Source organism: Plecotus auritus (genome assembly GCF_963455305.1).
Source record: "Plecotus auritus genome assembly, chromosome: 6".
In the NCBI taxonomy this organism is placed as follows: Eukaryota; Metazoa; Chordata; class Mammalia; order Chiroptera; family Vespertilionidae; genus Plecotus; species Plecotus auritus.
The window spans coordinates 82,117,380-82,133,810 of NC_137773.1; the positions used below are offsets into that span (position 1 = coordinate 82,117,380).

Here is a 16,431-nt window from a genome sequence, read left to right on the forward strand (position 1 = left end):
GGAAAGGGAGGAGGTGTTTGGCCGGAGGCCAGCTCTTAATCGGGTTGGGAGAATCTGATCAGGGTCAGGCCAGCAGGGGGGAGGGGCTGCAAGGTTGGGTAGCCCCACCCCCTGATCAGCCAGTTCGCTGGCCACAGTGGGCATCATAGTGACCGGTCATTATGGTCGTTATGGCCACTGGCTTTTTATATATATTTAGATAAACTATAACTGAAAAAATAAAAAATATTTAAAAATTTAAAAAATCAATGGAAAAAATATCCTTGGGTGAGAAAAACAAAAACAAAAGAAAAAAGAAGTACCGGCAATAAACCTACGCAAAGCAGGTCTCTAGCCAAGAGCCCTGACCTGGGCTGTCCAGCCTCTCTCCTTATGCTCTTTATTTTTTCCTTAGATAGTCTGTCCTTGCCTTGCTTTCTGTATAGGACTCTATCTTCAGCTGTGGTATAATATTTTGTTTTGTTTTTTATTTATTTTTATTTTTATTTGTGTGTCATCCTTGTGCAGGAGCCATACTAATCTTCTCTGTATCATTACAATTTTAGTATATATGCTGCCAAAGTGAGCACTGTTTCCGGTTGTTTGTTTTTTAAATATATTTTATTGATTTTTTACAGAGAGGAAGGGAGAGGGATAGAGAGTTAGAAACATCAATGAGAGAGAAACATCAATCAGCTGCCTCCTGCACACCTCCCACTGGGGATGTGCCCGAAACCAAGGTACATGCCCTTGACTGGAATTGAACTTGGGACCTTTCAGTCCGCAGGCCAATGCTCTACCCACTGAGCCAAACCAGTTAGGGCTGTTTCCGTTTTTTAAATTAAATCTCTGGTTGTGTCCCTGTGGTGCATATATTAAATAAATACATTGTAAGTTGCAGAAGGTGTATAAGCTGCATAGGGAGTGTGGATGTTGCAGAGGTGTGTGGAAGAGGGATCTTAATAATTTTAGCCCCTCCAAGGCAGAGACTCAGCCTGAGTCACCCAGCAGCATCTGTTGGGTCAGCAGCATGAAGGGCTTGCTGTGATGCATCGCAGGTGCCTCTTGGCCCATTGTGCTCCCACAGGTTGAGCTCCCGCCCATGTCCCTGAGCTGGTCTGGGGATCCAGACAACACTTCCAGCGGACCAACTGTAGCCTGAGACCCAAGCAAAGGACATCAGGAAGCACATGCTTTACTTCTACTATAGCCAAGTGGTGCAGGGCTTTGACTGCGGCTCCAAATGGCTGGGCATCCCCACAGCTAACTTTCCTCAAAAAACACTATATAATAAAAGCCTAATATGCAAATAGACCAAACTGTGGAAAGACAGGTGGAATAACTAGTCACTATGATGTGCACTGACCACCAGGGGGCAGACACTCAACGCAGGAACTGCCCCCAGCCTGCAGGCCCCAGGCCAGCCAAGGCGGGTGCCAGCAGGGGCCCCCCAAACGCCCCACTGGTCGCCCCACAGATTGACCATGGTTGCTGGCCAGGCCTAGGGACCCTACCCATGCACAAATTTCATACACCAGAACTCTAGTAGTAGATATTCTTCCAGTTAATGTATCCATCGGCATTTTTAAGGATGGGCCAGTGTTGTAAGTGGAGATGTCTATAAAATGGTGGTGAAAACAGGATGAAACTCATACTACAAGAATACAAAGAAGTCCATGGAAATTCATATTATGCATACTTTCAAAGAGGACTTCTATGAGGAAATCTTCAATGTGGCCACTGTTGGCTACCTCAGACCAGAAAAGAACTATGATTCTCTAGAGCAGTGGTTCTCAACCTGTGGGGCGCAACCCACAGGTTGAGAACCGCTAGCAGGGTCGCCTAAGACCATGGGAAAACACAGATATTTACATTACGATTCATTAACAGTAGCAAAATTACAGTTATGAAGTAGCAACGAAAATAATTTTATGGTTGGGGGTCACCACAACATGAGGAACTGTATTAAAGGGTCGCGGCATTAGAAAGGTTGAGAACCACTGCTCTAGAGTTACTTATTTCAACAATTCAAGATGATACTGAGGAAGCTAAGAAACAACTAAACTTACTAGAACATTTGAAACTCAAAGAAGACAATTTCTTATAGGTTCCTAAAAGTAAAATAATGAATGGCCACTGATGAAAAATCATATTTATTCATTCACTGTTTTCTACTATTTTACTACTCATAACTATTTATTTTGTTGTTCTTTTTAATCCTCACCCAAGGATATGTTTTTATTGATTTTTAAAGAGAAAGAGAAAGGTGGGGAGGAGGGAAGAAGGAGAGAGAGGGAGAGAGGGAGAGAGGGAGAGAGGGAGAGGGAGAGAGGGAGAGAGGGGGAGAGGGGGAGAGGGGGAGAGAGAGAGAGAGAAACACTGATGTGAGAAACATCGATTGGTGCCTCCCATATGCATCCCAACTGGGGATTGAACCCACAACCTAGGTATGTGCCCTGACTGGGAATCAATCCCACAACCTTTTGGTGCATGGGATGATGCTTCAACCAACTGAGCCACTGGCTAGGGCTCATCTTGGTTATATTTTAAAAATCAAACAATTTCCGCCCTTCCTCTCTTTCTCTCAAATCAGTAAGTAAATAAATTTTAAAAAGTAAATGTATTGCCCTAGCCCAGTGGTCGGCAAACTGCGGCTCGCGAGCCACATGCGGCTTGTGAGCCACGGTTTGCCGCTCTGTTGACGAATGAGTTTGCCGATCACTGGTAGACTAAATGTTACTGTGTAGTTGGAAGCCGTGAGGATTAGGCAATTGTGGCATATTGTGTGCAAAGAGGTAAAGGGTAGTATATGACAGTGGTCGGCAAACTCATTCGTCAACAGAGCGGCAAACCGCGGCTTGCGAGCCACGCTGCAGTTTGCCGACCACTGCCCTAGCTGGTTTTGCTCAGTGGATAGAGCATTGGCCTGTGAACTGAAAGGTCCCAGGTTCGATTCTGGTCAAGGGCACATGCCCGGGTTGCCTGTAGGAGGCAGCTGATCAATGATTCTTTCATCATTGATGTTTCTATCTCTCTCTCCCACTCCCTCCCTCTCTGAAATCAATAAAAATATATTTTTAGCCGAAACCGGTTTGGCTCAGTGGATAGAGCGTCGGCCTGCGGACTGAAGGGTCCCGGGTTCGATTCCGGTCAAGGGCATGTACCTTGGTTGCGGGCACATCCTCAGTAGGAGGTGTGCAGGAGGCAGCTGATCGATGTTTCTCTCTCATCGATGTTTCTAGCTCTCTATCCCTCTCCCTTCCTCTCTGTGAAATATCAATAAAATATATTTAAATAAAAATATATTTTTAAAAAAGTAAATGTATTAAACAGAGGTTGGATAATTTATTATAAACCTAAGGGGGGGAATTCATACATTGTATTTTCGGTATTTGTTCATTAATATATTATAAACATGAAGGCTTGTGAAATTTTATTAATTGGTCATTTCCTTTATAAGGTCAAATCATTGTATTGTGTTCATTTCTGTTAATGCTGCCTTAGTTCTAATTGGTCTAGACCAGTGGTCAGCAAACCGCGGCTTGCGAGCCACATGTGGCTCTTGGGCCCCTTGAGTGTGGCTCTTCCACAAAATACCACGGCCTGGGCGAGTCTATTTTGAAGAAGTGGTGTTAGAAGAAGTTTAAGTTTAAAAAATTTGGCTCTCAAAAGAAATTTCAATCGTTGTACTGTTGATATTTGGCTCTGTTGACTAATGAGTTTGCCGACCACTGGTCTAGACTCCCTCTGCTATCATTTTTTTGTCTGTCCTTTAAAACATTAAAATGAGTTTTTCAGGGGGGAGTAAGGGGAAATAATTTTATATATGACCAAGCTAACTAAGATTGGAATGGATAACTAAGTTAGTTGCATTACTTATCCTATCTAATAAAGAGGGAATATGCTAGTTGACCATCACTCCATCACAAAGATGGCTGCACCCACAGCTGAGGCCAAGTTCCCATAAGGAGCCTTAACAAGCAATCAGCAGAGACCTGAGGCTACGCCCTCCCCCGCCCCGTGGGGTTTGATAGGGGACCTCAGGCTGCAACCCCAGCCCCAGAGCCAGGCCGGGGGACCTCAGGCCACGCCCCCCACCAGATGGGGCTTGACAGGGGACTTCAGGCCGCGCCCCCCACCCAGTGGGGCTTGATGGGGGACCTCAAGGTGTACCCCCAGTGCTGGGTCAGGGGAACTCAGGCGACACCCCCGCCCAGCGGGGCTTGACGGGGGACCTGAGGCTGCGCCCCCTGCCTGACGGGGGACCTCAGGCCATGCCCCCCACCCAGCGGGGCTTGACAGGGGATCTCAGGCCATGTCCCCCACCTGGCGGGGCTTGACGGAGGACCTCAAGGCACGCCCCCCGCCCTGGTCTGGACTGGGGGAACCTCAGGCCACACCCCCCATCCTGGCGCCAGGCCACGGGACCTGAGGCTACGCCCCCTGCCCGGCAGGGCTTGACAAGGGTGGGACTGGCAGGGTCTAGATCTAGCCCAATGAGGGTGGGGGGGTGCCCCGGCCAGGTCTGGGTCTCACGTGATTTTGAGGTGCATGTGGGTGGGCGGGGACTTGACTCTGGGTCCCGTGGTGAGCCCCAGACTCTTGACAGGAGGAAGGTTTTCATATACATTTTACTAATTTTCTTTCATCTCTGACACTTCTGTTATAGAGAAAGGGCAAATAGCAATATTAAATTATTTCCTCTAATTAATCCCCTTTTTTTTTTTTTTTTTTTAAATAAATCTTTATTCAGATTATTACAATTATTTCTCCTTTTTCCCCCCATAGCTCCCCTCCACCCCTTTCCCACCCCACCTTCTGCCCTTACCTCCCCCCCACTGTCCTCATCCATAGGTGTATGATTTTTGTCCATTCTCTTCATGAACCCCCCCATACCCCTTTCCCCCTGATAATTATCAGCCCACTCCCTTTCTATGCCCCTGATTCTATTATATTCACCAGATTATTCTGCTCCTCAGGTTTTTAATTCACTTGATTTTTAGGTTGGCTTGTTGATAGATATGTATTTGTTGTTGATAATTTTTTCTCTTTACTTTTTTCTTCTTCCTCTTCTTTAAGAATACCTTTCAGCATTTCATATAGTACTGGTTTGGTGGTGATGAACTCCTTCAGCTTTTTCTTATCTGTGAAGCTCTTTATCTGCCCTTCAATTCTGAATGATAGCTTTGCTGGGTAGAGTAATCTTGGTTGTAGGTTCTTGCTATTCATCACATTGAAAATTTCTTGCCACTCCCGTCTGGCCTGCATAGTTTCTGTTGAGAAGTCAGCTGACAGTCGTATGGGTGCTCCCTTGTAGGTAATTAACTGTTTTTCTCTTGCTGCTTTTAATATTCTCTCTTTGTCTTTTGCTCTTGGCATTTTAATGATGATGTGTCTTGGTGTGGTCCTCTTTGGATTCCTTTTGTTTGGGGTTCTGTGGGCTTCCTGGACTTGTAAGTCTATTTCTTTCACCAGGTGGGGGAAGTTTTCGGTCATTATTTCTTCAAATAGGTTTTCAGTGTCTTGCTCTCTCTCTTCTTCTGGCACCCCCATAATTCTGATGTTGGTACGCTTGAAGTTGTCCCAGAGTCTTCTTACATTATCTTCAACTTTTTGGATTTTTTTTTTTGCTTTTTGCTTTTTCGGTTGAGTGTTTTTTGCTTCTTTGTATTTCAATTCTTTGACTTGATTTTTGTGTTCCTCTATTCTGTTTCTGGGTCTCTGTATAATATTTTTTATTTCAGTCAGTGTATGTTTAATTTCTAGTTGGTCCTTTTTCATATCTTCGAGGGTCTCGTTATATTTATCGGCCTTTTCTAGGATATTCTTAAAAAGTCTTATAACGGTGGTTTTGAATTCTATATCCAGTCGTTTGTTTTCCTCCATTTCTTTCGTTTGTGATCTGATTCTTTGACCCCGCATTTTCACTGAATCCCTGAGTTGGTAAGGTAGATATTTGTGCTAGGTTTCCAATATGGCCCAGTGGGTCTGCTTCCCCAGTTAACCTGAGGTGGACACTCTTGGTGCACCCCTTTGTGGACTGTGTGTACAGCCTTGTTGTAATTAAGTCTTTATTGTTGTTGGTATCACTGGGAAGAATTGACCTCCGGGCCAGTTGGCTGTAAGGATCAGCTGTGTCTATGCTGGGAGAAGCCGGGTGCTGGAGACAGCCTTATAGGATTAGACTTGCCAAATTGCAATAGCCTCTGTGCTCAGCTTGGATGGGGTGGAGTCTCAGTCTTGGCTTCCTGTCAGCCCCGCCCCTGCGCGCATGTGCGCTTTCAGTCCTCCGCCTTCCCCAGCTCGAGTCTCCGCCTGAGAGTCCAGACTCCCCCCACAAGAGCGTGGGTCCCCAGGGGCTCGCCTGGAACTGGGGTTCACTGCAGTCAGAACTGGGGCTCGGTGCAGTCAGAATCCTCTGACTCCCCTCCACTAGGGAAAGCCTGTGGCAACCCCCGCAGCCTTTGTGCGCACCGGCGCGGCGCGTGTGCGCACTTTCAGTCCTCCGCCTTCCCCGGCTCCGCCCGAGAGTCCAGACTCCCCCTACAAGAGCGTGGGTCCCCAGGGGCTCGCCTGGAACCGGGGTTCACTGCAGTCAGAACTGGGGCTCAGTCAGGATCCTCTGACTCCCTTTCACTAGGGAAAGCCTATGGCTACCTCCGCAGCCTTTGTGCGCACTGGCCCGTGTGCGCCTTCAGACTTCTGCCTTTCCCAGCTCGCGGTCCGAGGCTTCCTTCCCCCTTCCGCCAGAGGAAGTCAGCCAAGCTCTCAGCCGCCCTTCCTCTCTGCGCGCACAAAGCCCCTTTGCCGTACCTCCAATTCTCTGTGAGCTTTTCTCCTTCCTTCTAGTTGTAGAATTTTCACTCAGCCTGCTTTCCTGTGGTTCTGGATGGTGTCCGTTCTGTCTTTTAGTTGTAGTTTTGAAATTGTTGTGCGAGGCAGCAGTTTAGGTGTTTACCTATGCCGCCATCTTGGTTCTCCTAATTAATCCCCTTTTAATGTGCACGAATTTCGTGCACCGGGTCACTAGTATGTATATGTGTGCCAACTCTCATCAGATCTTTAATCATGGTCAGTTAAAAAGCTTCTGTCAGCCGAAACCGGTTTGGCTCAGTGGATAGAGCGTCGGCCTGCGGACTGAAGGGTCCCGGGTTCGATTCCGGTCAAGGGCATGTACCTTGGTTGCGGGCACATCCTCGGTATGAGGTGTGCAGGAGGCGGCTGATCGATGTTTCTCTCTCATCGATGTTTCTGGCTCTCTATCCCTCTCCCTTCCTCTCTGTGAAATATCAATAAAATATATTAAAAAAAAAAAAAAAAGCTTCTGTCACCCAACTGGCGTGGCTCAGTGGTTGAGTTGAACCAGGAGGTTGTGGTTCAATGCTTGGTCAGGGCACCTGCCTGGGTGGCGAGAAGCAGCCAATCAATCATTCTCTCTCATCATTGATGTTTCAATCTCTCTCTCCCTCTCCCTTCCTCTCTGAAATAAAAATATATTAAAAATATATATTTTTTTCTTTTACAGAAAGTTATTGTTTTACTCTGATCGGTAAAATGTTTCTAAAAATGTTTCTTCTTCAGAGAAATTTATGGAGAAGACTGACACTCCAAGATACAGATTTCTAATTAACTTTCAGATCACAACACTGAATACAATTAAGATTTAAAGAATTCTAAGAAAAACTGGATTCATAAAACTGCTAACAAAAAGATCAAGATCAATAAGAATAACATGGGAATAAATGAACTGATAAGACTGGTTTTTTTTATCCTTGTTTTCCAGATACAAGAATTTTTTTTCCTCCTAAGGTAGCTATGACCAGTCCCCCACCCCCAGCAATTTAGTAAATTATAATTTTGTAGGCAGAATTAAAACATTTACCTTTCCTTCCTACTTGATTCCTCCAGAATTTCAGGTACTCATATATATATATATATATATATATATATATATATATATATATATATATTTAATTTAACTGATTTCAGAGAGGAAGGGAGAGGCAGAGAGATAGAGACATCAATGATGAGAGAGAATCATTGACTGGCTGTCTTCTGCACACCCCCTACTGAGGATTGAGCCTGCAACCCCAGCATGTGCCCTTGACCGGAATCAAATCTGGGACCCTTGAGTCCACAGGCTGATGCTCTATCCACTGAGCCAAACCGGCTAGGGCCAGGTCCTCTTAACTAATCCACATGACCAAATTTAAAGGTGTTGACTTTTGGATTCATGTTTCCCAATTTAAAGAAAACTCTTGCACCTAACAGACTGCTCAACAAAAAGAAGACGTGAAATTTAAAATTACTAGGAAGTGAAGGAGACAACACCTGTTGTGGACAGCTAACCCAAGATTCCAGATCAGGCCTGTATAAACTACACACCTTCCTTTCTTTACTTCTCACAAATAATGAGAGGCCAAGCACTCACTATATATTTTGTTTCCCCTTAATTTCTGTCTGGGATGATAACGCCACAAAGGCATCATCTTTAAACCTATTTCACAGGTCAAAACATGCAACTATTTACATACATAGTCAGGGTTTAATACCTGGCAATGTCAGCCCCAATGAAGGTACCAGGTTTGGAAGTATACTCTTCCTTGGACAGGTATTACAATGAATAAATATACACAATTAGAAACTTATCCAAAACCTTAGAGGAAATTGCTGGAGCTACCGATAAAACAACAGCCAATCAGGAAAAAAATCTTTAAGTTCCCTTGCGAGAATTATATTACACAACAGAACTGCTCTTGACCATATCCTAGCTGAGCAAGGTGGGGTTTCCTCTGTTATTACCTCCTGCTGTACTTGGATAAAACACCTCTGGTAAAATAAAGAAAAACACTAGATAAAATTCAGGCACAAGTCAAATGATTAAAAACAGTGCCACTGACACCTCATGGTTCTCTAACATCTTCAGCTGACTTCTCTCAGGTATCACCACTGGTTCAGATCTAGTCTTCATATTGGACTTAGCATTTTGTTTGTATAGAAACTTTTTTTAAAATATTTTTATTGATTTTAGAGAGGAAGGAAGAGGGGGAGAGAGATAGAAACATTAATGATGAGAGAGACTCATTGATCGGTTACCTCCTGCACACCCCTACTGGGGATCGAGCCCGCAACCCAGGCATGTGCCCTAACTGGGAATCGAACCCAGGACCTCTTGGTCCATGGGACGATGCTCAATCCACTGAGCCACCACAGCCGGGCTGTATAGAAACTTTTGCTGTTATAAATCATTGTTTTGCACAGCTCAATGTTATAAAGATACCATTCTGATAATGGTTGTTCTAAGTTTTGAAACTATCACTAAGGCCTAAGACTTCATATGAGAAATCTCAAGAAACTAGATGTTTATCCTTAAAGAAATATGATGATGGGGCGGGGAGGGGGAATATGATAGCAAAGCCTTCCTTCTGTTCTGGCACTCGTTGCTCAAATGTGTCCTGAGGCTCCTAAAAAACTACTTTCCCTCCTACATGGGACATGACATACCAGGAATGAGCCTTCCTGGTGATGAGGAACCAGCAATGTCATGACATATCCAAAATGAGCCACCTGACAACGAAGGACCAACGATGCTTTTAATAACTGATCAGTGCTGCTTTTCGATGGTTGACCAGCAATGTTTTCAAGGAAAGATCTTGAACAAAAGGGGGAAATGTAAAAAAAAAAAATGGAGCCACTTTAAAATGGAGCTAGAGCAGCCATCCCAAAGGTACTGCCTTGCACATCTCTTACCTCAAACCTTGGAATGTTAAAACAGAGCAAGCCTGCCTAGCCAGTATGGCTCAGTGGTTGAGCATCAACCCATGAACTAGGGAGGATCACAGTTCAATTCTCAGTCAGGGCACATGCCCGGGTTGTGGGATCGATCCCTAGTTAGGGGCCTGCAGGAGGCAGCTGATCAATGATTCTCTCATCGTTGATGTTTCTATCCCTCTCTCCCTTTCCCTTCCTCTCTGAAATCAATGAAAACATACTTAAAAAGGATACAGGGCAAGATAACCTTTGGACTGGGCCTATGGAAACTTGTGTCCCAAAAAACTGTTTGTAAAGATAATAAGAAAGCAGATAATTATGACTACTGGACTGATGGCTATCGGACTAAAAATTTAAAATGTGTAGAATTAGCACCACTTCATTATGTTACCTGCACCAATAACAATGCCTTCCTTCTATGGATGTAATTGTTCCCCTTCGCTTTCTCATGAATACCTTTTGCCTTTGTCTCCTAATTGAAACAGTTTGGGTTTCTGCCTGAATTAATGACTCCCAAAGAACTATTCTTTTTTTCAAAGAGCTATTCTTATTGGTCTCAATAAACACTTGTTGCCTCTCACTTTGAAAGCCTTTTTAAGTTAACAATCCCACCAGGTGCCCACTCAGAAAGCCCAGCTGGGGAAACATGGATCAGTTCAGGGTTCTAATCCTGGCTCTGCCCGTACAACTTCGTGTGGCCTTGGGCCAGTCTCTCCAGCCACAATTTCGGGTGTCGGCTGTCTGGAAAGTGGGAGTACCTGGTGGGTATGGGAAAAGAGGGAATTACAAGTGGTCACTGCTTCATCATCATGGTAGGCCCTCAGGACCACCAGAGAGGTGGGACCACATTAGTTACACCGTTTTACAGACTGACATCCCTACTTGTGGGGTCACTGTGAGAAACGAGGGAGGTGACCCCTAGTAGAGGGGACAATGAAGGGGCTTCAGGCCTCAAGCTTTAGGGCTCACCCTCCAACAGCTCCGCGTGGCCCCAGTCCCTCCGGCGGTCTTGTTCACAAGGGCTGGCAGACGAGCTCCTTCTGCAGCCCCGTAGGCCACCCAGGGTCCCTGCGGGAGAGAGGGGTAAGTTAAAGGGGGTCTGGAGCCGGGAGGAGTGGGGCTACTCACATGGACAGATATTGCAGGATCCAGGGGCAAAGAAGCCCTAAATTTTCAGTGGCAGCTGTCAGTAATCAGAGGTCTCAAATTGGAGAGAAAAAAAAAAGATCAAAGTTAAGGGGGACCCCACGCGTTAAGAAAATTGCGGTGAGGGATCAAGGATATAGAGTTCCTCGAACCAAAGGTACAGCGAATTCAAATGTCAAGAGCAAACAGGGGTTCAGAAGGCACCAAAAGAGACCAAGAGTCAAAGGTAAAAGTATCCTGCCGACCCCTGTCAGAAGAGTGTGCCAAGGGCAAGTGAAAGCGGGGTCGTGTTAATGGGTTCCCCAGAACCTCAAAAGGCAAAGGTCGTGGGTTTGTAGCTAGATCCCAGGGCGGAAAAGCCAAAGGTCACGGCCGGATGTTAAGGGTTGGAAGGGACAGCGGCAGCGACGTCGCCCCTGAGACTCCCCTGTGTTACCTTCCTCGGCCAGGAGGCCGGGGCGGCTCACCGGCCACAAGGCCCATCCGAGCCCAGCCGCGCCGCGGCCCCAGCGCAGCGCCGACATGCCGGACGCACGAGGACCCAACTATCCGCCCGCTCTGCGGCTGCGCTGCCCGTGCCTGCCGGGAGTTGTAGTTCCATGGCCTACGGCGGCTGCGAAGGCACTCCCGGGCCGCAAAAGCGCCCTTGGAACCACAACTCCCAGGAGCAGCGAGGCCCGGAAGACGCAAGAACAGGTGCAGATACAGCTTTCTGATTGGCTCTTCCTCTGTCAAGAGAGGGTGGACAGAGCAGTTGTTTGGGCGACATTGGGTCGTCTTTGGGAAGATCCAGAACCTGGATTTTTTTTTTTTTTTAATTAAGATCGCATAATAATTAGGACAGCGTTCTACAATTTAGAGATTTCTTTTTTAAAAAGTATGTTTTTTAAAAAAAAGGAAGTGAGAGGGAAAGAAACGATGAGAGAAAAATCACTGATGGCTGCCTCCTGCACGCCCCCTACTGGAGATCCAGCCCTCAACCCAGGCATTTGCCCTGATGGAGAATAGAGTGGCGAGCTCCTGGTTCATGGGTTGACGCTCAACCATTGAGCCACACCAGCCGGCACAATTTAGATTTCTGTTCGCAATCTTCATTAATCCAATAACATCTTTGGGGCAAGAACTATTATTATACCCAGTTTAGTGTGAAGGAAGCTGGGGTTCAGAGAGGTAAATCAAGTTGCCCAAAGGTACAGTGTGAAACATTAATTAGGGAGACTGGAATGTGCCCGCAACCAAGGTACATGATCCCCAGACAGATGTGTTTGGGACACTTCCCTTGACATTATCCTCATCCATTCCTCTGGCTTTGATTTACCCACTAGTCCCCAAACTCCAAAGGACAGGAGCATAGTGGGCAGAAAGAGTGGACTAACATACTAAATTGACATGACAAATGCAAGGAAATAATCCCTGGATCCTGGAGTGTCCCAGCCCTGGCCTCCAGGGCCAGAGCTTTAGATTCAGACCTGAAGGTATCCCCACTGTTGACCAACCGAAGGTCACTGCTACCAATTCAATATCAGGAGTCCCCAACTTGGGAGATGACATAGGAGAGACTTTATTCAGTAAAAACAGCTCTCCTGAGGGAATGGCTCAGGTAAACCAGATCAAACATTACAGCTCAGTAACAATCAGGGGGAAATGCAGCCAGATACTCTGCTGAAGCAGAGGCGAGGTGAGGCTGGCTTATATAGAGATAAACGTCCCCCCACCCCCGTCTCCCTGATTGGTCCACTCCTATGCAAATGAGGACTCCAAATTTGTTCAGTTTGATTGGTCTATATAGCACTGTCCTGATTGGTAGGCTGCATAGTTGGTCAATAAATATGCAAATACTAGGGACCCAGTGCACAAATTCATGCACCTTGAAAGGAACTATGGGCTGTGAGGCTGTGGTGGGAACAGGGGTGTGTCTTGGCCCATCCTCCGTGCCCAGCCCCTCCCACAGTGACCCCCCCTTCCCTCTCTGCCAGCAGCCCCGCTCCCACCACTGCTGCTCCCACGCACTGACAGCACCGCCCCGCTTGCACCTACTGACAGCACAGGGCACTGAGCAATCGGGGCCTCGCCAGGCTCCAGCAGCAGCAGCTCCGCCGCCAGTAATGGGTGCGAGCGGAGTCGGAGCTGGCAGTAGGTGTGAGCACTGGGCGGGACCGCAGCATGCAGGAACAAAGAATTTTCAATAACCACCAGAGGCTTGCCCCATGACAGCTACCGGTGCCCGCCTTGGTCTGGCGCCCCTGCTCACCTGGTCCACCATCCCGCCGTGGCCGACGCCTACCATGTTCCACGCTCTGCTGCCTGCTGCTGACGCCCGCCATGTTCCGCATGCACCCCCAGTGGTCAGCGCACATCATAGTGACCGGTTTTTTGGTTGTTCCACCGTTCGGTCTATTTGTATATTAGGGTTATATGTATATAGATTGGATGGGGTAGGTCTTCAGCCATTGGTCAAATTTCAATTCTAGGAGCTCTCTTATAAGGGTTAGCTCAGGCAGTGGCAGGAGAATAATACAGGAGGCTGGCAGCCTAGTCTGTGGCTTTTCCCTGATATGCAGCTTGGGTGAGAGACCTCTGTAGACAATGGCTGCTAAACTCTGGTTATGAATTTGAGCCCAATTAACCACAAAGAGTCCTTCTTGGAGGGTCTATTCCTTTGGGGAATTAACACCACCTATCGTTCAGTTGGGAAAACTGAGGCCAGGGGAGGGGAGCACCTGGTCTGGGATCAGCTGGCAATGTGGAGGATGAGAATATCTGGGGTAATGATGTTCCAGGCAGAGGTCATAGCAAGTGTAAAGGCCCTGAAGCTGGAACAAGCATGGATAGTTAGGGGAACTCAATCAGAGTGGGGGTTGGAGAAAGGAAGCAGAAAGGACATTGGAGTGATGCTCAGGAACCTGACCACAGTGGGCCTAGGGGCCTCAGCTCAAGCTCCCACCAGTCCCCTTATGCTCCTACTTCCATTTCCCCACTAGCTCAGAGTGGAGGTTGAATCTGTGCTCTGGAAGGGCCAGACTCCTGGGCCTGGAGGCCTCTTGACAGCACATTCCAGATGCAACTGCCCACATGGGCAAGTGCACTGTGAGGCACAGTGATGTCACTGCTGGAAATGTCTTCAACAGATGGCAGCATCCTCCCAAACCTATCCCAGTGCACTCCAAGATGCCCTGAGGGGCACTGACTTCAGACATGACTCAAACTGGTTGCCTTTCTGGTTCAGGGAGTGGTGGTGGCTGAATCAGCTGGGTCTGGTACCCTAAGATCTAAAGACACCCTCTTGTACCCCAAAAGTCTGACAGAGCCAGGAACCTGGGCTGGAAGCCAAGACTTCTGAATTCTTTCATCTTTCCTTATGCCTCAGTTTTTCTTCTATTCTGTGGGACAACAGATGCCCTAAACCAGTATTTCCCCAAGACCTGGATTCCTGGATCTTAGCGTCAAGAAAGCTATTCTTCTTTCAGTCCCACTAAAACATTGGAAGTCTCACTTGGTGCCCACCTATATTTAACTCCTATCTCAGCTCCCTGGCTGTGATCCTTTTGATCGGAAACTTCTTCCTGTATTTCTATTTAAAGTCAATGTGTCAATATATGGCACTAGCTTTCCACTCTCAATGGTGATAACAAGTTAGTTTCCTTGTAAACTTAAGCAAACAGCCGAAACCGGTTTGGCTCAGTGGATAGAGCGTCGGCCTGCGGACTGAAGGGTCCCGGGTTCGATTCCGGTCAAGGGCATGTACCTTGGTTGCGGGCACATCCTCAGTGGGAGGTGTGCAGGAGGCAGCTGATCGATGTTTCTCTCTCATCGATGTTTCTAGCTCTCTATCTCTCTCCCTTCCTCTCTGTGAAATATCAATAAAATATATTAAAAAAAAAAAAACAAAAAAAATAAACTTAAGCAAACAAAACATTAATAAGACACAAGGTAGGTGGAAATAAATGTAATTAAATGGGGAATATGGACCCTGACCAGTTTGGCTCAGTGGATAGAGTGTCAGCCTACGGACTGAAGGGTCCCAGGTTCGATTCTGGTCAAAGATATGTACCTTGGTTGCAGGCACATCCCCAGTAGGGGGTGTGCAGGAGGCAGCGATTGATATTTCTCTCTCATCGATGTTTCTAACTCTCTATCCCTCTCCCTTCCTCTCTGTAAAAAAATCAATAAAACATATTTTAAAAAGGGGGGCGGAATATGGTATCAAGAGGTTGGAGTTTGGACATAGGCAGCAAAATCTCAGCCATCTCTCGTAGCAATATGTTTACAGATACATCTCCTAAGGCCGTGGTCGGCAAACTGCGGCTCGCGAGCCACATGCGGCTCTTTCGCCCCTTGAGTGTGGCTCTTCCACAAAATACCATGGCCTGGGGGAGTCTATTTTGAAGAAGTGGCGTTAGAAGAAGTTTAAGTTTAAAAATTTTGGCTCTCAAAAGAAATTTCAATCGTTGTACTGTTGATATTTGGCTCTGTTGACTAATGAGTTTGCCGACCACTGTCCTAGGGCAAAGGAAACTAAGGAGAAAATAAACAAATGGGACTACATCAAAATAAAAAGCTTCTGCACAGCAAAGGAAACCATCAACAAAATGAAAAGGGAGCTCACTGTATGGGAGAACATATCTGACAATGATACATCTGATAAAGGGTTAATATCCAAAATATATAAGGAACTCATACAATCCAATTATAAAATGGGCAAAGGACCTAAATAGACACCTCTCCAAAGAGGACATACAGCCCCCTCTCCCCAGCTGCCAGTAAGGTGCTGGGTTCTTCTGAGGAAGCTAAGGCTGTGCTGCGGTGAGGCCCGATCCTGGCAGCGCTCACCCAGCACTCACCCTCACCCTGGCCTCAGTCTGGGAGCTCACCTGCATCTACTCAGCCCTTATCCTGCACGATGATGAAGTGACAGTGATGGTGATGGAGGATAAGATCAAAGCAGCTGGTGTAAATGTTGAACCTTTCTGGCCAGGCTTGTTTGCAAAGGCTCTGGCCAATGTAGGGGCTGGTGGACCTGCCCCTGCAGCTAATGCTGCACCAGCAGGAGGTCCTGTCCCCTCCACTGCTGCTGCCCCAGCTGAGGAAAAGAAAGTGGAAGCAAAGAAAGAAGAATCTGAGGAGTCTGATGATGACCTGAGCTTTGCTCTTTTTGATTAAACTAGCTCTTTTGTAACACATTCAATAAAAGGTGACCTCTGTTGCTGTTGGGCTTTTAAAAAAGGACATACAGATGGCCAAGAGACATATGAAAAAAAGCTCCAAGTCACTGATCATCAGAGAGATGCAAATTAAAATTACAATGAACCCTAACCGGCTTGGCTCAGTGGATAGAGTGGTGGCCTGCGGACTGAAGGGTCCCAGGTTCCATTCCAGTCAAGGGCATGTACCTTGGTTGTGGGCACATCCCCAGTAGGGGGTGTGCAGGGGGCAGCTGATTGATGTTTCTCTCCCATCAATATTTCTAACTCTCTACCCCTCTTCCTTCCTCTCTGTAAAAAAAATCAATAAAATATATTTTTAAAAAAATAAATA

General features: G+C 46.7%; 2 protein-coding genes across 8 annotated transcripts in view; one reads left to right on the top strand and one right to left on the bottom strand.

Annotated features, from left to right (window-relative positions):
* Positions 1 to 16,431, bottom strand: part of POLRMT (RNA polymerase mitochondrial) — a 43,704-nt gene that overhangs the window by 24,139 nt on the left and 3,134 nt on the right. For 6 of the 7 annotated variants that reach the window (XR_013960855.1, XR_013960856.1, XM_080673419.1 and 3 more), the window contains exons 1-2: positions 11,333 to 11,480; positions 10,720 to 10,818 (exon numbers count right to left, since the gene is read on the bottom strand). Coding sequence is in view for 5 of the 7 variants with exons in the window: in XM_080673419.1 (XP_080529545.1) it covers positions 10,720 to 10,818; positions 11,333 to 11,420 (187 nt within the window). In the remaining 2 variants the exon portion in view is untranslated. Of the gene's footprint in view, positions 1 to 10,719; positions 10,819 to 11,332; positions 11,481 to 16,431 lie in introns of those variants that run through there. The other variant, XM_080673420.1, reaches the window with a different exon arrangement.
* Positions 11,496 to 16,056, top strand: LOC308250587 (large ribosomal subunit protein P1-like; the record flags this gene model as incomplete). The annotated part of the gene is made up of 2 exons (XM_080673277.1): positions 11,496 to 11,592; positions 15,731 to 16,056. 2 exons carry the CDS (start codon positions 11,496 to 11,498, stop codon positions 16,054 to 16,056), a joined length of 423 nt encoding a protein of 140 aa, XP_080529403.1.